Below are 15,213 nucleotides of genomic sequence, written 5' to 3'. Positions count from 1 at the left end.
AGAATTAGCCAATGTCGTCCAAGAAGCTCAAGACTACACAAAAACCACCTGCATACCAACTTCAAAAGATGGATGTAGAGAGGAAAACTCTCATTGATGAGACCGAAAAGGCAATGGAGCGGGTTTCACCCTCCAGTTGGGCCTTAATGCAAGGCTTAATCATATCAGCAAAACAACGTTCACGAGATGGTTTAATTAAGGGTTGCCATCGGGCAGTCCAGAGGTTATTGATGTTCGAAATAACAATTATGTTATTTCAGCTCATTTCTGATGTACGAAATATAATATTAAATAAAATAAGAGATAACGATTTTAGGACATGGTACGAGTTGGTGGTCACGAGGTCCAGTAAATTCTTTGATGTTCGAGATCTATGGGGAGATAGGATAGAGTTTCCCAAAAACTCTAAAGTTGCATCAGTGCGACTCTATCCATATCCTCTTGATAAGAATGCTCCATTCATTGATATACATTACAAGGCTTGGGATTATGGGATGGTACACGATTTCTATGAATTCCCTACTCCTAATGACTCTTTCTTTCCAAGGCTCACGAAGTTCCAACAGTATGCATTCAACAGGGTTCGAAAATATTGTGATGACAAAAAAAGATGAATTTCAGCTAAGTGTAAAGGTGCAATGTGCTAATATCGAAGTTAAGGAAGGAAAAGTTAGTCCACCGCATTACTTGATAATCTTTGGAAGAGTAAGGTGTTGCAAAGATCCCATACTAATTCGTCAGAAGACTGTTAGAAATCCAACTGAAGCCAGAGCACTGGGATTTTTCTACATTTCACAATATCTTAACGATTTTATAAAAAGGAAAGGAATTCCTCTTGTCATGTTTCATGTTGGTAACACTACAATTGTGGCGCCAAACGAGATGAAAGAATATTTAGTAGATGGCATAAACAACACCGAGTCAATCTACAAATATTTAGAAGATATTGAAAGTGGAAAGTTTCTGTCATTTGAAGGCCATGAGTATCTATTTGAAGCATTCATGAGTTGGGATAAGGAGTATGCAGCCAAATGTGTTGCAGACCTTTGCAGAGAGAATCCTATGTATGAAGACAGCAAAGATAGTGAGGGAGGCCTACAAGAAATAATGATGGATGAAATTATAAAGGCTTGAGCCCACACCAGAAATAATGCAAGGAATCTTCACTATAGCCACGTTTTACTAATGGTTTCTGTTTCAAAATATCTCTGTAAAAAGCAATGGTGTAGAATTGCTTGATAGGAATCCTATGTAACTTTGTATCCCTATATAAAGGGGCTTAGATCAAGAAGTGAAGGCAGAGTTGGAAGAGTTAGCTAGAGAATTACTCTGAAAGTAATAGAGAGTCCTCTAGAGAAAAATACTCACCTTAAGAGACAGATTGGTTCTCCATCTCTCTTAAAGTAGAGAAAACTCTAGTTCAGCTTATGTCGGTTTAAGCTTTCAGTTTGTGTGTGTGTGTGTTGTAATATATGAGTGTTGTAATCTTTTCAAATTAAATAAAAGTTTAGTTCAAGAAGGGAACATTATCCCCTTGAACCTTATATATCAAACGAGTTATCTTTCTGTTTAAATATTTCCATCATAAACACAGTAAGGATTGTTTAATTAGAGATTACGGTCTAAGGTAGGAAACGAAATAGATCTGTGCTGAGCCTGATCTAAGGAAGACAGGGTTGGGGTTAGCTACCTTGGTAAAGCCGGAAGCTCAGAACGCCGGAGGTTCCATTGTCGACTAAGTTCAGGTATTGGTCAAAACTCTCTAGTTAATTAATAATTATTGAGAAGCATGGTGGGCTATTAAACTGTTAAAATAACTTATGTTGATGTATAAGTAGTAGAGTTGTGATAACTAGTACCGTTAAAAGTCATTAATCAAGAAACAAGTAAACATTAGTTGATATCATATTTTGTAATTACCAGTAAGGTGTTCGTTGGTATTGAAAAGGTATTAGATAGTATCAAGAAGAATACCATCTAAACTTAACTTGGTTATTGTTAGTATACCATCCACGTTGAAACCAGAACTAAACCACTAAAGACAAAAGTGTCGGCAAAAGTACACTTGGTCCCCACTTGGTAGAGACCAAAGTGGTATCAAGTAGGTAGAGGTTTAGAAATCCTCGGATAAATAAAATTAGATAATTCAAATTAGTCGATTATCAAATGAACACACTCTTAAACCCCGTTTGACTTGCATAATTTATAGACAATACTCATTGTGCAGCTTGAATGATGTCCACGGACCACACATAATACTCATGGTCCAGCAACTAACGTGTCTCACTCTCACATGCCCGCGCGGGGTTATGGGAAGCTCAAGCTAACTTGATTGACCCATGCCAACTGTATCATTACGAAAAAATAACTTATTATCGCCTTGCGATTGACTTTTTAGGTTAAAACTTATACTTCGTGTATCTTTGAGTAAAATCTGACCAAAATATATATCAAATTCAAGATGTAACTTGTATGACTTAACTACTATTCACCTTGGTATGCCAAAATATAACAAAGTAATAATTTTCCAATTAAACTTTCACTATTTATATACTTGTAACACATTTTCTCGACAAACTTCATATTTTCTGCTTATCGTTAATAAAAAATATTAAATAAGGATATCATTAACAAAATAGTGCATTAGAGATCATGAAAATTAATAGATATATATTATTGGTAAACGTGGTAGAGGTGATAACAACGGCTTACCCATATGGCAAAAAAAATGTATGGGTTTAGGGCGTTCAGTCCAAAAAAAAACCCAAAATCTTGTTTAATTCGACAAACCCAACATTATTATGCGATATTGGACAAAATATGTTGAACTAATAGGCACAAAAATATCAAGGGAACATGACTGTCTTTTATTACTCGACGTCTTGACCTATAGCAAATAGGCACAAAAATATCAAGGGAACATGTCAAGTAATAAAAAGAAAAGTTTAACCCATGTAAAGTAAAAAAAGAGCATAAATCATAGGAGTCTTTGTGTTATTTTATTAATTCGTACTCAATTTTTTTATTTTTTTTACTATTATTATTATATGGAGTACATTGTAATTTTATTTACTCATATTCACCGACATATGGGTTAGATTATCCAACATATTTATTGAGAGGCAAATCACGCAACAAGTTGAATTGCTAATGTGAGTCATTTACTTTGTAATATCATGAATTTTGATGTTTGTAATAATTCTAATTTGTTTTCTGTATTTTCGACTGATACATTAAGATTTAGGAATACCCTTTATGAGGATGTTCCTAATTATCACTGTATACAGTATTTTTTTTTCTATCTTACGGAAAGGAAAAAAAAAAGGGGGAAAAAAAAAAAAAAAAACCGTCATACGGAAGTATAAAGCAATTTATCAAAACACCTTCTCATACATCTCGTAAAATAAACCACTAATTACAATTTACAATCGTCGGAAAACCCCAAACCCTAACCCTAGAAAAATCCCCAATTTCTCTTCTGCAATCCCCAATTTCTCTTCTGCAATCCCCAATTCTTCACAACCCTTACCCTAAAAAATGTCGATCAGCTTGAGGAAAGCCAACACTCGTCTTCCTCCTGAGGTGAACAGAGTTCTCTACGTTCGTAATCTTCCCTTCAACATCACCAGCGAAGAGATGTACGACATTTTCGGAAAGTACGGAGCAATTCGTCAAATTCGTGTCGGAACTAACAAGGATACTCGAGGAACAGCGTTCGTAGTGTACGAGGATATCTACGATGCTAAAACTGCTGTCGATCATCTTTCTGGGTTTAATGTCGCCAATCGTTATCTTATTGTGTTGTATTATCAGCCTGCTAAGATGAACAAGAAGATTGATTTCAAGAAGAAAGAGGAAGATCTTGTCAAATTGCAGGAGAAATATGGTGTTTCTACTAAAGATAAGTGAATTTTATTTATCTGTGTTTTAGGCTTTTTAACGAATTGTATGTAAAATGCGGTTGAATTAATGGTATTGTATTTTCTGAGAATTGATACTGGTAATACTTAATATTTTAGTGTTATATTTTCGAGGATTGTTAAATTCTGTGTTATTGTTTGATAATTCTTGTTTTGATTAAATCAGTGACTTGCGGCATTATAATTTGAATAGTTGCAAACTAAAGTTAAGGAATATTAATGATGAGTTTTTGGAAGAAAGTTGGAGACGGAGACGGTCCGATGAGAAGGGAGAACTGTTATTCTCTTGTGAAATCACCCCTGTGGTTTGCATTAAGCTACTAGTTATTTGTTATTGTACATGATGTCTTTTAGGAGCGTTTATCGCGCTATCTCTGTTTTGGGATCATTGTTTTATTTTTGTTCTTAGTTAGTTTTTGTGGAGTTAGATGTAGGTTTTGAACCTATAAGTTTTGTTTGATTGTGATTGCTTATGGTTGTGCAAGATGGTCTAGCATGTCTTGTGTTATTTTCCGGGTTATAATTTATCAATTGATCAATAAGTGATAGAGGATGAGGTTAGGATTGAATGGATTCATTATGGTACACCATATGTTTTGAGGGGACATTTTGCATTGGTACCTTATGGCTTATGCTAGTGATTAACTGTATTGTTTATTTTGTTGCTTTTGTCTAGATTGTTTCATGTTTTATATTCGAGGCATTTTGAAGTGATATTATTTTGAGGGCTTAGTTCATTTTTTGGTATCTCTACTCTTTTGGGAGTAAATCTGTATGAAATTATCGGATATTTAGCTTGATATAGTTTGTGTGTATTTTAGATATAGGCTATGTACTTTACTTAGGAAGCTAGGAGTAATGAGTGTACACCTAGACCTCCCTAGATCTTGTCTTAGTGAGACCTGAGAGTCATGCTGTGATTTTGTTGCAGTAGTTAGCTCAATATTAGTATAGAATTCTTAGTGCTTCTGAAAGCAGACTAAAAGGCTTACTTGTTATGTCCAAATTGGGAATTTCAATGTTTCTGGAACCAAAAACAACTTTTTTTGAAACTAGGAAAGATACCTTTTCCCCTCTGTTTTAGGGTCATGTATAGTATAACATATCTAATTCAACCTTTGAAATCTCCAAACAAAAAGTCTTGCATTTTAGTGGGATGGATGACACTTTGTCCTGTTCAATGATGATGGTGGTTATTCACTCTTGTGATATAATTGTTTAGAAGTATGAGAATGGAGGGAATAGGGTTTAGAATTGAAGTACAAGTATCAAAGCATCATTTTTGTAGTGATGCTCGAGTGCTCGACCCCATGTTGCCAAGTTGGTGAATTTTGGCAACGTAGCTAAAATTTATACACCTATTTGTAGACTAGTTATGGTTCAAAATCAATTTATATGGCATCAAGGGACACCCCAAACATTCATGTCAATTTTGGAAAAATTTCTTACAATTGGCCAAAAAGCATGGATTATATAGCCTTCAATTTTGGACTTTTTTGGACTCGGAAAGGAAATTTGTCGAGGTGCTTCCTATGTACCCTACGTCATCCCAGTCCCCAGGACGCCACTTGCCTTCCACTTTGCCTTCAAAAATTTAGCCATTTACAATTTACGCCTCCTTTTATTAACCTAAGGCCACAATTAGACTTTATATGGTGCTGATATTGAATTACTTTGAATAGTAAAGATGTTTTTATGATTTAAAATGATATTAATATTGGCTTTGCCCTCATCAAGAATTCTCAAATGAAAGGAAATATGTTATGTGAAAAAAGTGGTACTTCGGATTTGATGGAATTTTAATTTTTAATTTTTTATTATTATTATTTTTGGTGTGACTACTATATATATATATACGCGAAGTATGTTCTTGTTAATTGTATTAACTTCTTTTTGATGTATTTTTTTGGTTTTGTCTAAACAATTGTTGATTTGAGTTTATGACTGAGTTGTGAAAACCTTTCTCTGTTTATTTGTAGTATTTTTTTTTTATTTGATAGGGCTTTTGCCTTTCTTTCATTAAGCAATGAATTTTAAATTCAGTGTCATGCATATGAATGGATTGGTGTGTGAAGGGTTTACTACCTAAATAATTTGAGTGGAGGGATTTTCCTTTGGAGTAATAAGGTAGCTCTTCAGTTTCTGTGAGATCGTGTTATTGTAAGTTATCCCCCAAAACTGCAGTATTTCTGAATCAAATACTTAGCTCTCCACTGCCCAATTCCATCCACACCTCCATGGCTCCATCCCTATTTACCCCTTCGTTGTTTTAGACCATATTGCCCCTTGAATTATTCCCCAAATCTCACTGTTCCAGGCTGGTCTTTCTGTTAATTTTATTGTTATCATGTTCCATACTAGTAATAGCAGTAGGATCTTCTGAGTTTCTCATGCAATAGTTTCTTTTTTTCCGCATTAGTAGTCTCTGCTAATTTGCAGATAAATTCACATTTTACCTTGAATATTAGGTCACTCCGTTACTGAAGGTTTTCATCATGGAACTATATGCTATTAAGCATCAATATGAGGGGTAGGGACAACATATCAGTGTTACTAAGTTTTTAGTAGCTTGAAGAAAAAGAGAGGTTTATTTAGGATGGAGCTTCTACAGAGTTATTTTTTTTAGAGAATCAAGCCCTCTTGGATGCCTGAAAATTTCCTTTATTTTCTGTAAATTTCAGTTTATTATTTAAAATCACCTTCTTAATTCTTCTATTAATGGTATTTAAGTTAAGTAAGTTCTTAGCATGTGTGTTCAATTTGGTATAAACTTTTTATCAATAAATACTGGGTTGGTGTTCTTCATAAAAAAGAAAATACTAGGTTGGTATTTTGAAATAATAGGGTTCAAAGTTATGCAGCTTGGTGTTAATAATACGAGTTCCTTATATCCTGTACGAGAGTGATAAGAGTGCAAATGTTGAGAACAAGGATTGTGAGCATCTATTTGTTGGTGTGTTCTTGAGTATTATAGGTTGTTGGTCATGAGGTCAAAAAATGATCTTGCAAATATAACAATAAAATTAAAAGTTCCCCAAAAGACACAACAATGGTGCTTGGTGGTCTAAGCGAGTAAGCGGTATGTTAATGTTTTAGTTTACATCTAAATGATTCTGCAGCAAAAGCTGATTTGTGCGGTAGTTTTGGTTCATTATTTTGTATAATGTTGGATTATTACCTTCACAGTGGCTTGATTGGAATGCTAAATAAAAGTTATGCTTCATTTGTTCTGAGTCCAATCTATTATGATCTTGTTTGGTGCCATAGCTATTAACCATATCAATTCTATATGGATGTAACCGTGTAAATGAGCCTACCGGATTCGTTAACTATTTGAGCTCAACTTAGAAATTTTATGAGCTCAACTCCAGAAATTCCTGAATAGGCTTGATTTTTTTTTTTTTTCAAAATAAATAAAAAAATTGTAATATTTAACTTAATTTAATCGTAAAAATTAATCAATCGTAAAAATTACAGCATTTAAGCCATTCCCAAACGCAAGTAGAGCATATTATGGCGTTGAATTGTAAAATTTAAGCTTGAAATGCTCAAGATTCGGCTCTAGTTCGAATGCAAGCGTAACTAGTTGAGCCAAGTTCAGTCTTGAATCACTTGATTAGCCCCCATAAAAGGCCACGACTGGTCACTGGTGTATGGTGCAAATTTTGGAAACTAAAACATGTTATCAGTAAACCACACCAAACTCAGGTAATTCTTGTGAGTTTGGAATGAAAAATACATATCCTTTGTTCCTTACTCGTTAATTTGACCTTAATCACGGATTGAGAATCTTTGTAGACAAGCAAAGCAACAAGATTTAGGCTGGTAGATAGCAGGTAACCAAGCCCTGTTATTTGATGCTTTATTGCCAATTAATTACAATTGTCGTGTGCTTAATAGCATGACAACCCAAGGTGCTACGTGATCTTATCATTGTAATATTACTTTTTATTATACCCGTTTATATATGACTCAACAAAATGTAGATGTTTGTAAATTTATTTTGTAGTCTAAACTATAATAATGGTTTGATTCTGCACTGTGATTATGTTATGTAAGCTATATGTTTGTACGATTTTGGTTTAACTTTGTTGTCAAATTACTGTGAGAATCGTCTTGCAACTTTTAGTTTCGGATAAATTTAGCTACTCGGTTTAATCTCACCTGTAACAAGTACGTAATTAACGGCGAAAAGAAAATCTCCTTCACTTCGTATCTCTCTAACCACCCTTCACCTCTTCCATTACAACGAACAATCATCATGCAAGGATAGCAAGAAACTTAGCTATTCTTCCCTACTAACAAGTACAACAATTATATCATGCAAAGAAAGCAAGAAACTTTGTTACTCATCCATGTTAAAAAGCATGTCTCTCCACTTTGATATAAAACAAACAACCTTAGCAAATTTCATATCTTTTCACAACATAAAATGATCAACAATATGAATATATCAATATAATCATAAAAATTACAACTATAGACAGTACAATACTTTATCAAAATAACCAACCACTGCACAATATAACCTATAACATCCTCACTGATTGGTCCATTCTCACAACAAAGTCAATTTCACAATTAACACACTCACTTTTTCCCCTTGGGTAAAAAATACCTGAATTTTTTTCACTTTCAGGAAAAAACAGAGTTTTCTGTACTTTTTTTTTTTTCTATTTTTTTTTCTAACTAAATTACTAAACTTAAAAACTAAAATTTACCCTTGATTTTCCTTACCAAAAGGTTGAATTCCTGTAAAAGAAACCCTACCAAAACCCAAATGACCAACTTGGTACAACTCAAATAATACTTTATCAGCTTCAAATGCAGCACAAAAGCTTTTTCTTTCTTCCAACTCTTGATTATTATTGCTAATATTATCACCTTCTTTCCCAAATTCAAAGATAATATCTGATTTACTCTGACTTAATCTCCCTGAAATCAGACTAATATCCCTGCTGTTGATATCAATACTAGTTCCATTTTTGCCGATTTTGCAGCATTTTCTCTTCCTGTTCTTCCTTTTCCTCAGACACCTCCTGCCTACTAAATAAGGTACTTTAACAAAGGCAAGAGCTAACAGACTGACAAGCGCGAGAGGGCAGCAGCAGACAGCAACACAGTCAGCAACCAAGGCTGCAGCACATGATCTGCACTGCTTCCCTGAACACTCCACCGATGAATCCCCGGCATCTTCGGATGTGAAGCGAGGCCGGGGCCGGCTCTTTCCCTTGTTTTCTTCCATTTAAGGGTGGTTACTGTAATATTGTGGCTATATATAATCCTGCAGGATACAGGAAAAAAATATACTGCTAAGTAAAAAATATGAAGAAAAAAAAATGGGTGTTTTTTCTAGGGAGTAGAGAAGTGTTTTTTAAGGATGTTGTAATCAAATATAACATACAATAAGGAATGAAGAAAAGACTCATTCTTTTTTACTACCCCTCAAAGTAAAAATAAAAAATAAAGAATAAAAATTAACCTTGGTAATTCCAAAAGGGTAGGGCTAGAAAATATTTATGATTGAGGATGAGGACATAAGTACGAGTACATGCCCACCTTAGAATGTGGTTAAATGATTTCTTCACAAATAAGGTTAAGAAAGACAATGCCTTAAGTCCCACACCAAATACTTGTAGAAATGGAAAATTAAACTATCAAAGCACATGTATTTTGGTTATAAAAAGGGGTAATGAAATAAAGTGGCAACTAGCTCAATTATTTGAATCCACATTTATTATGTATATATATGTGTTTTAGTGTGTGTTTTCTTTATGATAATATAGAGAAACTTTTGTTAATGATGATAGTGTAGTTATCATTTCTATAGTATTATGAATTTAGTGTTATTAAGAGAAAATCAACCTTATTCTATATGTAAGGAGGTCCTCAGCTCAATCTTAGGGATTAATAATAAAATAGTTCATTCTCATATTTTCGTGGTATATTGGGGAATTATTGTAATAATTCAAAGACTTACACGGTGATAGATTACTTTGGATACTTTGACTGTTGTACTTTAATTGACTCAAATCATACTTTAGGGAGTATAATTTTGCCGCTCTCTAAGATCAACTTATCATCCCTTATTCTTTATCAACGTTTGCTCAAAGTATCATATTCCAACAAGAAGTTAAACAAAAAGGGCTTATTACTCTCATTTATCACCAACTAAGTAAAAGTGTTCCAATTCAATCTTATACGTACTCACAAAAGCAAACTCTAATACCTAAAAGAGCTTAATACTCTTACACAAAGTTGAATGTGACTTCGATGTGAAAAAACATGAAAAAAGGTAAATATTATAAAGGCATGAAAAATGGAAATTTCATGGAATACTATGACGTCCAAATTACTGAACGAAGATTTGTTATCATACAACAAGTTACTCTTCTTGTTTCATAGTTTAAGTTATCTGAAGTAAGATTTTAACACAAGGGTTAAGAGTCCTCAAAAGGGTAAAGAAAATACAAACAATATACTCTTAGGGCCTGTTCTGATTGACTGAAATCAACTGAACTGAACTGAACTGAACTGAACTGAACTGAACTGAGCTGAACTGAACTTATTAATTAGTGATTTTTAACTACGGATTAGTGGTCTTTGATTATATATTACTATACCTATGTGTATATACAAATGTACTATTTCATATGACATAATTATAAAATTTATAATATAATTATAAATTTATGGAAAATATATTAAAAACTTGAAACCTCTAAATATTTTAAACACATATACTTAATTTTAAAATAAAATAGTATTATGACAAAAGAACACAAAACACTTACATGTAGCAGAAAAGCAGCTATGGATATTGTCCGACAAGAAATAACTGATCAGATATGGGAGTCAGTTCAAAGGAATGCCGAGGTAATGGAGGAGCTTGGTGGACAAGAAGAAGACGAAGAACTAACTGACTATGAAAATTAGTTTAAGTTGTGTAGTACTCTAATTTTCTCAATAAGATTAACAATAGAAATGTGTATCAAAAAAATAGAACCATTTGAACAATGAATTGTATCGATATTATTATTATTATTAATATTATTAATATTAATATTAATTATTGTTATTATTATTATTATTATAATTAATTATTGATTATTATTATTAGTATTATTGTTATTATTATTATTATTATTATTTATTCATGATTATTATTATTATTTATTGATAATAATAATAATAATAATAATAATAATAATAATAATAATTATTATTATTATTATTATTTGTTGCGTCGTTGTAATAAGAGCTTAAAAGAATGAAATTTGGCTTTATATCATTAGCAATATCATTAGACATAAGAGCTGAACTGAACTGAACTGAACTGAACTGAACTGAGCTGAGCTGAGCTGAACTGAACTGAACTGAATTTCAACGGAAGAGAACAGGCCCTTAGTCTTTAACAAGAGGGAGTAAAAATGAAGGGTAAAAAGAAAAAAACATGAAAAATATAATTCAATGCAATGTTTCATTATGACTTATAAAAATTATAAAAAAAAAATTCATAACTTGAAAAACCTAATAAGACAACTTTGAAATGAAATCAATCTTTTTTTTTTTTTTTTTTTGAAATTAAAAACCTTATAATATTAAAATTGTATAAGGGCCATGTATATGTATGTATATATGTTAGTGTGCACCAAATAGTAGACCCACATACAACTTGGAAACTCCTTATTTTATGATAAACTTCCCAAGGATGGTAATTTCATCCATTTCTTCATGTCCCTTACCCAATTAAGCTTTCCTACAATTCACTTTACTTTCTTCTTTAATTCTATTTAAACCACTGCTTAATCCCTTTTTTGCATCTAATTATTTATGGGACATTTTTTTTTTACCCAAGTTCTTTGTTTTTCTGTTCTTAAATCTTGCCATTTTATTTTCCTATTATGATCATCATTTTTTTTAGTTTTACTGTCTGTTTTCTGTAAATAAATCTGTTTTCTGTAAATAAATTTTTAAAAAAGTAACTTTGAAAATTTTACATTGCTTAAATGATATTGGTTTTTTTGATGACATTGATGATTTACAACTAATGTGATTACAAAGGTGAAGGTAGCTAAAATAAGTATGAGGCTATACTAATTTGTCAATTAGTTAGCTTACTTTAAAGGTTCTTGGTGAAATAATAATTAAGCTAATTAACTAAAATTGGGCTACAACAATTCAATAAGTCAACAATTCTTCAATTTATAACAAATCTCAACCAACAAAATTGTCTTTCATTTTCATTTTGCCCTTGTCCATATACTTTGATGACAATTTAAATAAATAACACAATTATTTGAGCAATTGCTTTACCTAACATTTCTAATGCCATTACTTCAATTTTCCTATAACTATCTTCTTGTGATCTATTTTGAGATGTGTTAAAAATATATTATCTATTATTATATATAGTAATGAAAATAAGCTACTCTTTAGTCGTGCACTTTGGACCCACTTTCTTCTATATCATATTTTTTCTCATAATTACCACAAATTTTTCTTATTAATTTTAGTTCACTATTCACTTTTTACTCATTATCTTATATTTTTTGCGACAAAATCTAATCGACCCATGTTAAATGATTTTTGGGACAGAGAGAGCAATCACCTTATCATTTATTAACATAACATTAAACTATCAACATGTTACACGTAAACTTTTAAATAGTTAATGAACATGGATAAATGGCCCATACTCAATGACATGATCTAAAATAACACCCAAAATTCAAATACATGACTTGATTTTGACCGGACACGGAAATTAATGTGATGATTATTATTTATTAACTCACGGTAATAAGTTAATCAATAATAAACCCAAAATACAACACGATTCAAAACTAAATAAACATTGAATCAAACTAGTAATTTTTTCGAACTTGATTCAAACAACCCGTTTTATCATCTCATATCATAAACTTCAATTCTTCTAATAAACCCAACAATAAATGGGAGCATTACATAAAATTTCCACATGCATTGATATGAAAATAAACCCAAAGTGGACCCACTTAGTATTTTCCTACCAACATTGTTAAAATTTACCACAAGTAGAAACTTGAAAAATCGACAAATGCAAAAAAAAAAAATCCATCAATCAATAAAATGATAGTCACTCAAAAAAAAAAATACAACAAATATTACTGTTACTTAAAATAAATTTGATAACACATTATTTAATTTCTAGTGTACTTACTTACCTTTCACTCTCACAAATATGTTCAATTGCATTTAAATCACTGTCACTGTAGCTCCTGCTGCTATCACACTCATATCATGCTTACAATCATAGAATGTCGTCACCTCAAATCATCGTCGTTTCGCAAATCAATCACCGCTTTAAACTCCGAATGGTTGAAACGAAACGACGACGAAGAAGATATGAGCAAAACACTAAAGTAATTTTAAAGCGAGGTTACTAAGATATCACATCGAGCTCAAAATCTGAGAAATCTTAAAAGAGGGTATAGAGAGAAAAGTAAAAATTAGATCTTGTAATAACATAATTTTGTGGGGTTATTTTCTCTCTCTTTGGAATACAATGTGGGAAGATGCGTCAAGTACTGAGAAAGGGGGACATTTTTTAAATGGTGAAAATTGCTGCTTGCATAGTAACTCTAATACCGACTCTTTTTCTAAAATCTGTGATTTATTTTTTTAATTTAATAAATCTTCATTAACAACAAAGCATTTTTTGGGAATCTTCCAATTAGTTTAAACAATTGGATAGAAATTAAAAGAGAGAGAAACAAAAACTGCATGTTTTATGTTTCCCAATGACACCCATTTCATTTTTTTTTTCTCTATTTTTCAACTCACTCACACACCTGTTTTTCTGTTTGTTTTTCCTTTTTTTTAAAAAAAAAATATTTTATTTCTCTAATTTTTTTGGCAACCCGTTTTGGTCAATGATAGTTGATGAGGAATCTTGCTCAAATTTGACTAATTTTTTGATGCATGAACCAAGCCCCAGGTATCTTCTGATTGTTTGTCTGCTATTTTTTTTGTTCTGGGTTTTTAAAATTTTAATGTGGGTTCTAATTCTTTTGGTTATTTTGATGGGAAATTTCCTTGTAACTTAATTGTTTATGTATATATTTGTAATTGAATTTAGTCTACTTTATAATACAATACATATTTTGTTGATTAGTGGATTGTTTTTATTTTTACTGAACTGTGATTGATATTGTCATTTACAGTATATGTATATCAGTATTACACACCTCTTCCTGTGTGTAATTCTTGATGCAATCTTGAATTGGAATTATTAATTACTGCTGTTATTGGTGTAATAGTTGGAATTATGAGTAAATTTTACCTTTGATCTTAGTCTTACATGGGTTTTAGTGGATAAAGTAAGATTCTTCTGAACTTAATGATGGAAATTTATATTTATAGAAGAATCTGAAGCAATCATGTATATCTAGTATAGTTCTAAGGCTTATTGTGTTATGCAATGATAGGCCGCGAATTTATGTCATGTAATAGAGGAAAGTGTGGGATTACATGTGGTGCACCAGTTGACGTTTGAGGGTGATATTAGATGCCAGGAATTCGTCGAGTTTGATAATGGTGTATATGTTTATTTGGATTATGAATCTAACTGGTGAGATGCATATTCGAGGGCTAGAAGATTCCATTGACTATAAGTGAGTACAACTGTTGTCAGATGGACTAGATTTGGGTTTTGCAAAACAAACAAGTACATGTGAGGGAAAGTTATGGCAGTATTTTTATAATTAGTCAGTGTCAGATGCTTGTATATTTCTTGATTAGTTGGCACTTCTTGTCTATTTGGTCTTTGAGTGTGATTGGTTACAGGAATGGATTTGAGAGAAGTGATCCGATGGAGTCTAAGGAAGTGTTTGATGGCATAGGTATAGCATATTCACTCGGATGTATTTGAGGATCTAGATGCAGTACATTTAGTGGATGCATCTGCTGTGGTACTGTTATTCCAGGGTGTTTCTCGAAGTGAAATTAGAAATTTGACCCTCCCAAACACTCTTCTTTGTGCCGTACATATGAAGAGCAGGATATCTTATTATCAAAGTTATGTCCTTTTTGTAATCCAAGGCCTGAAGCGGCTCAATGCAATCTGCAGGCTAGCAGATTAGAATGGAGATATCTGGTACTGCAGGTGCCATCATAAGAGAGAACTTTCAAAGCCTTGGATTGGCTTGGATGAAGTCCTGCTTTTGCTATTTAGGAAACTGAATAAAAGCTTAAGAAAATTTTGAGGAAGAGGAATCCCGTGGTATGAGGAGTTAATTCGTAGAAATCCTAT

General features: G+C 32.2%; 2 protein-coding genes across 2 annotated transcripts; one reads left to right on the top strand and one right to left on the bottom strand.

Moving 5' to 3' along the window:
• The first annotated feature begins 3,411 nt into the window (after positions 1–3,411).
• Positions 3,412–4,044, top strand: LOC145585562 (splicing factor 3B subunit 6-like protein). Its single transcript, XM_081642264.1, has one exon. The coding sequence runs from the start codon at positions 3,538–3,540 to the stop codon at positions 3,907–3,909; it is 372 nt and encodes a 123-aa protein (XP_081498390.1). The 5' UTR covers positions 3,412–3,537; the 3' UTR covers positions 3,910–4,044.
• A 4,593-nt stretch (positions 4,045–8,637) lies between these two features.
• On the bottom strand, positions 8,638–9,165 carry LOC145584407 (uncharacterized). The gene has a single exon (XM_081641253.1). It carries the CDS (start codon positions 9,163–9,165, stop codon positions 8,638–8,640), a length of 528 nt encoding a protein of 175 aa, XP_081497379.1.
• Between the last annotated feature and the right edge of the window lie 6,048 nt (positions 9,166–15,213).

Source organism: Chenopodium album, chromosome 16 (assembly GCF_948465745.1).
Source record: "Chenopodium album chromosome 16, dcCheAlbu1.1, whole genome shotgun sequence".
NCBI classification, from domain to species: domain Eukaryota; kingdom Viridiplantae; phylum Streptophyta; class Magnoliopsida; order Caryophyllales; family Amaranthaceae; genus Chenopodium; species Chenopodium album.
Note: the sequence above shows the minus strand (reverse complement) of the source record. Positions and strands in the feature narration are given on the sequence as shown.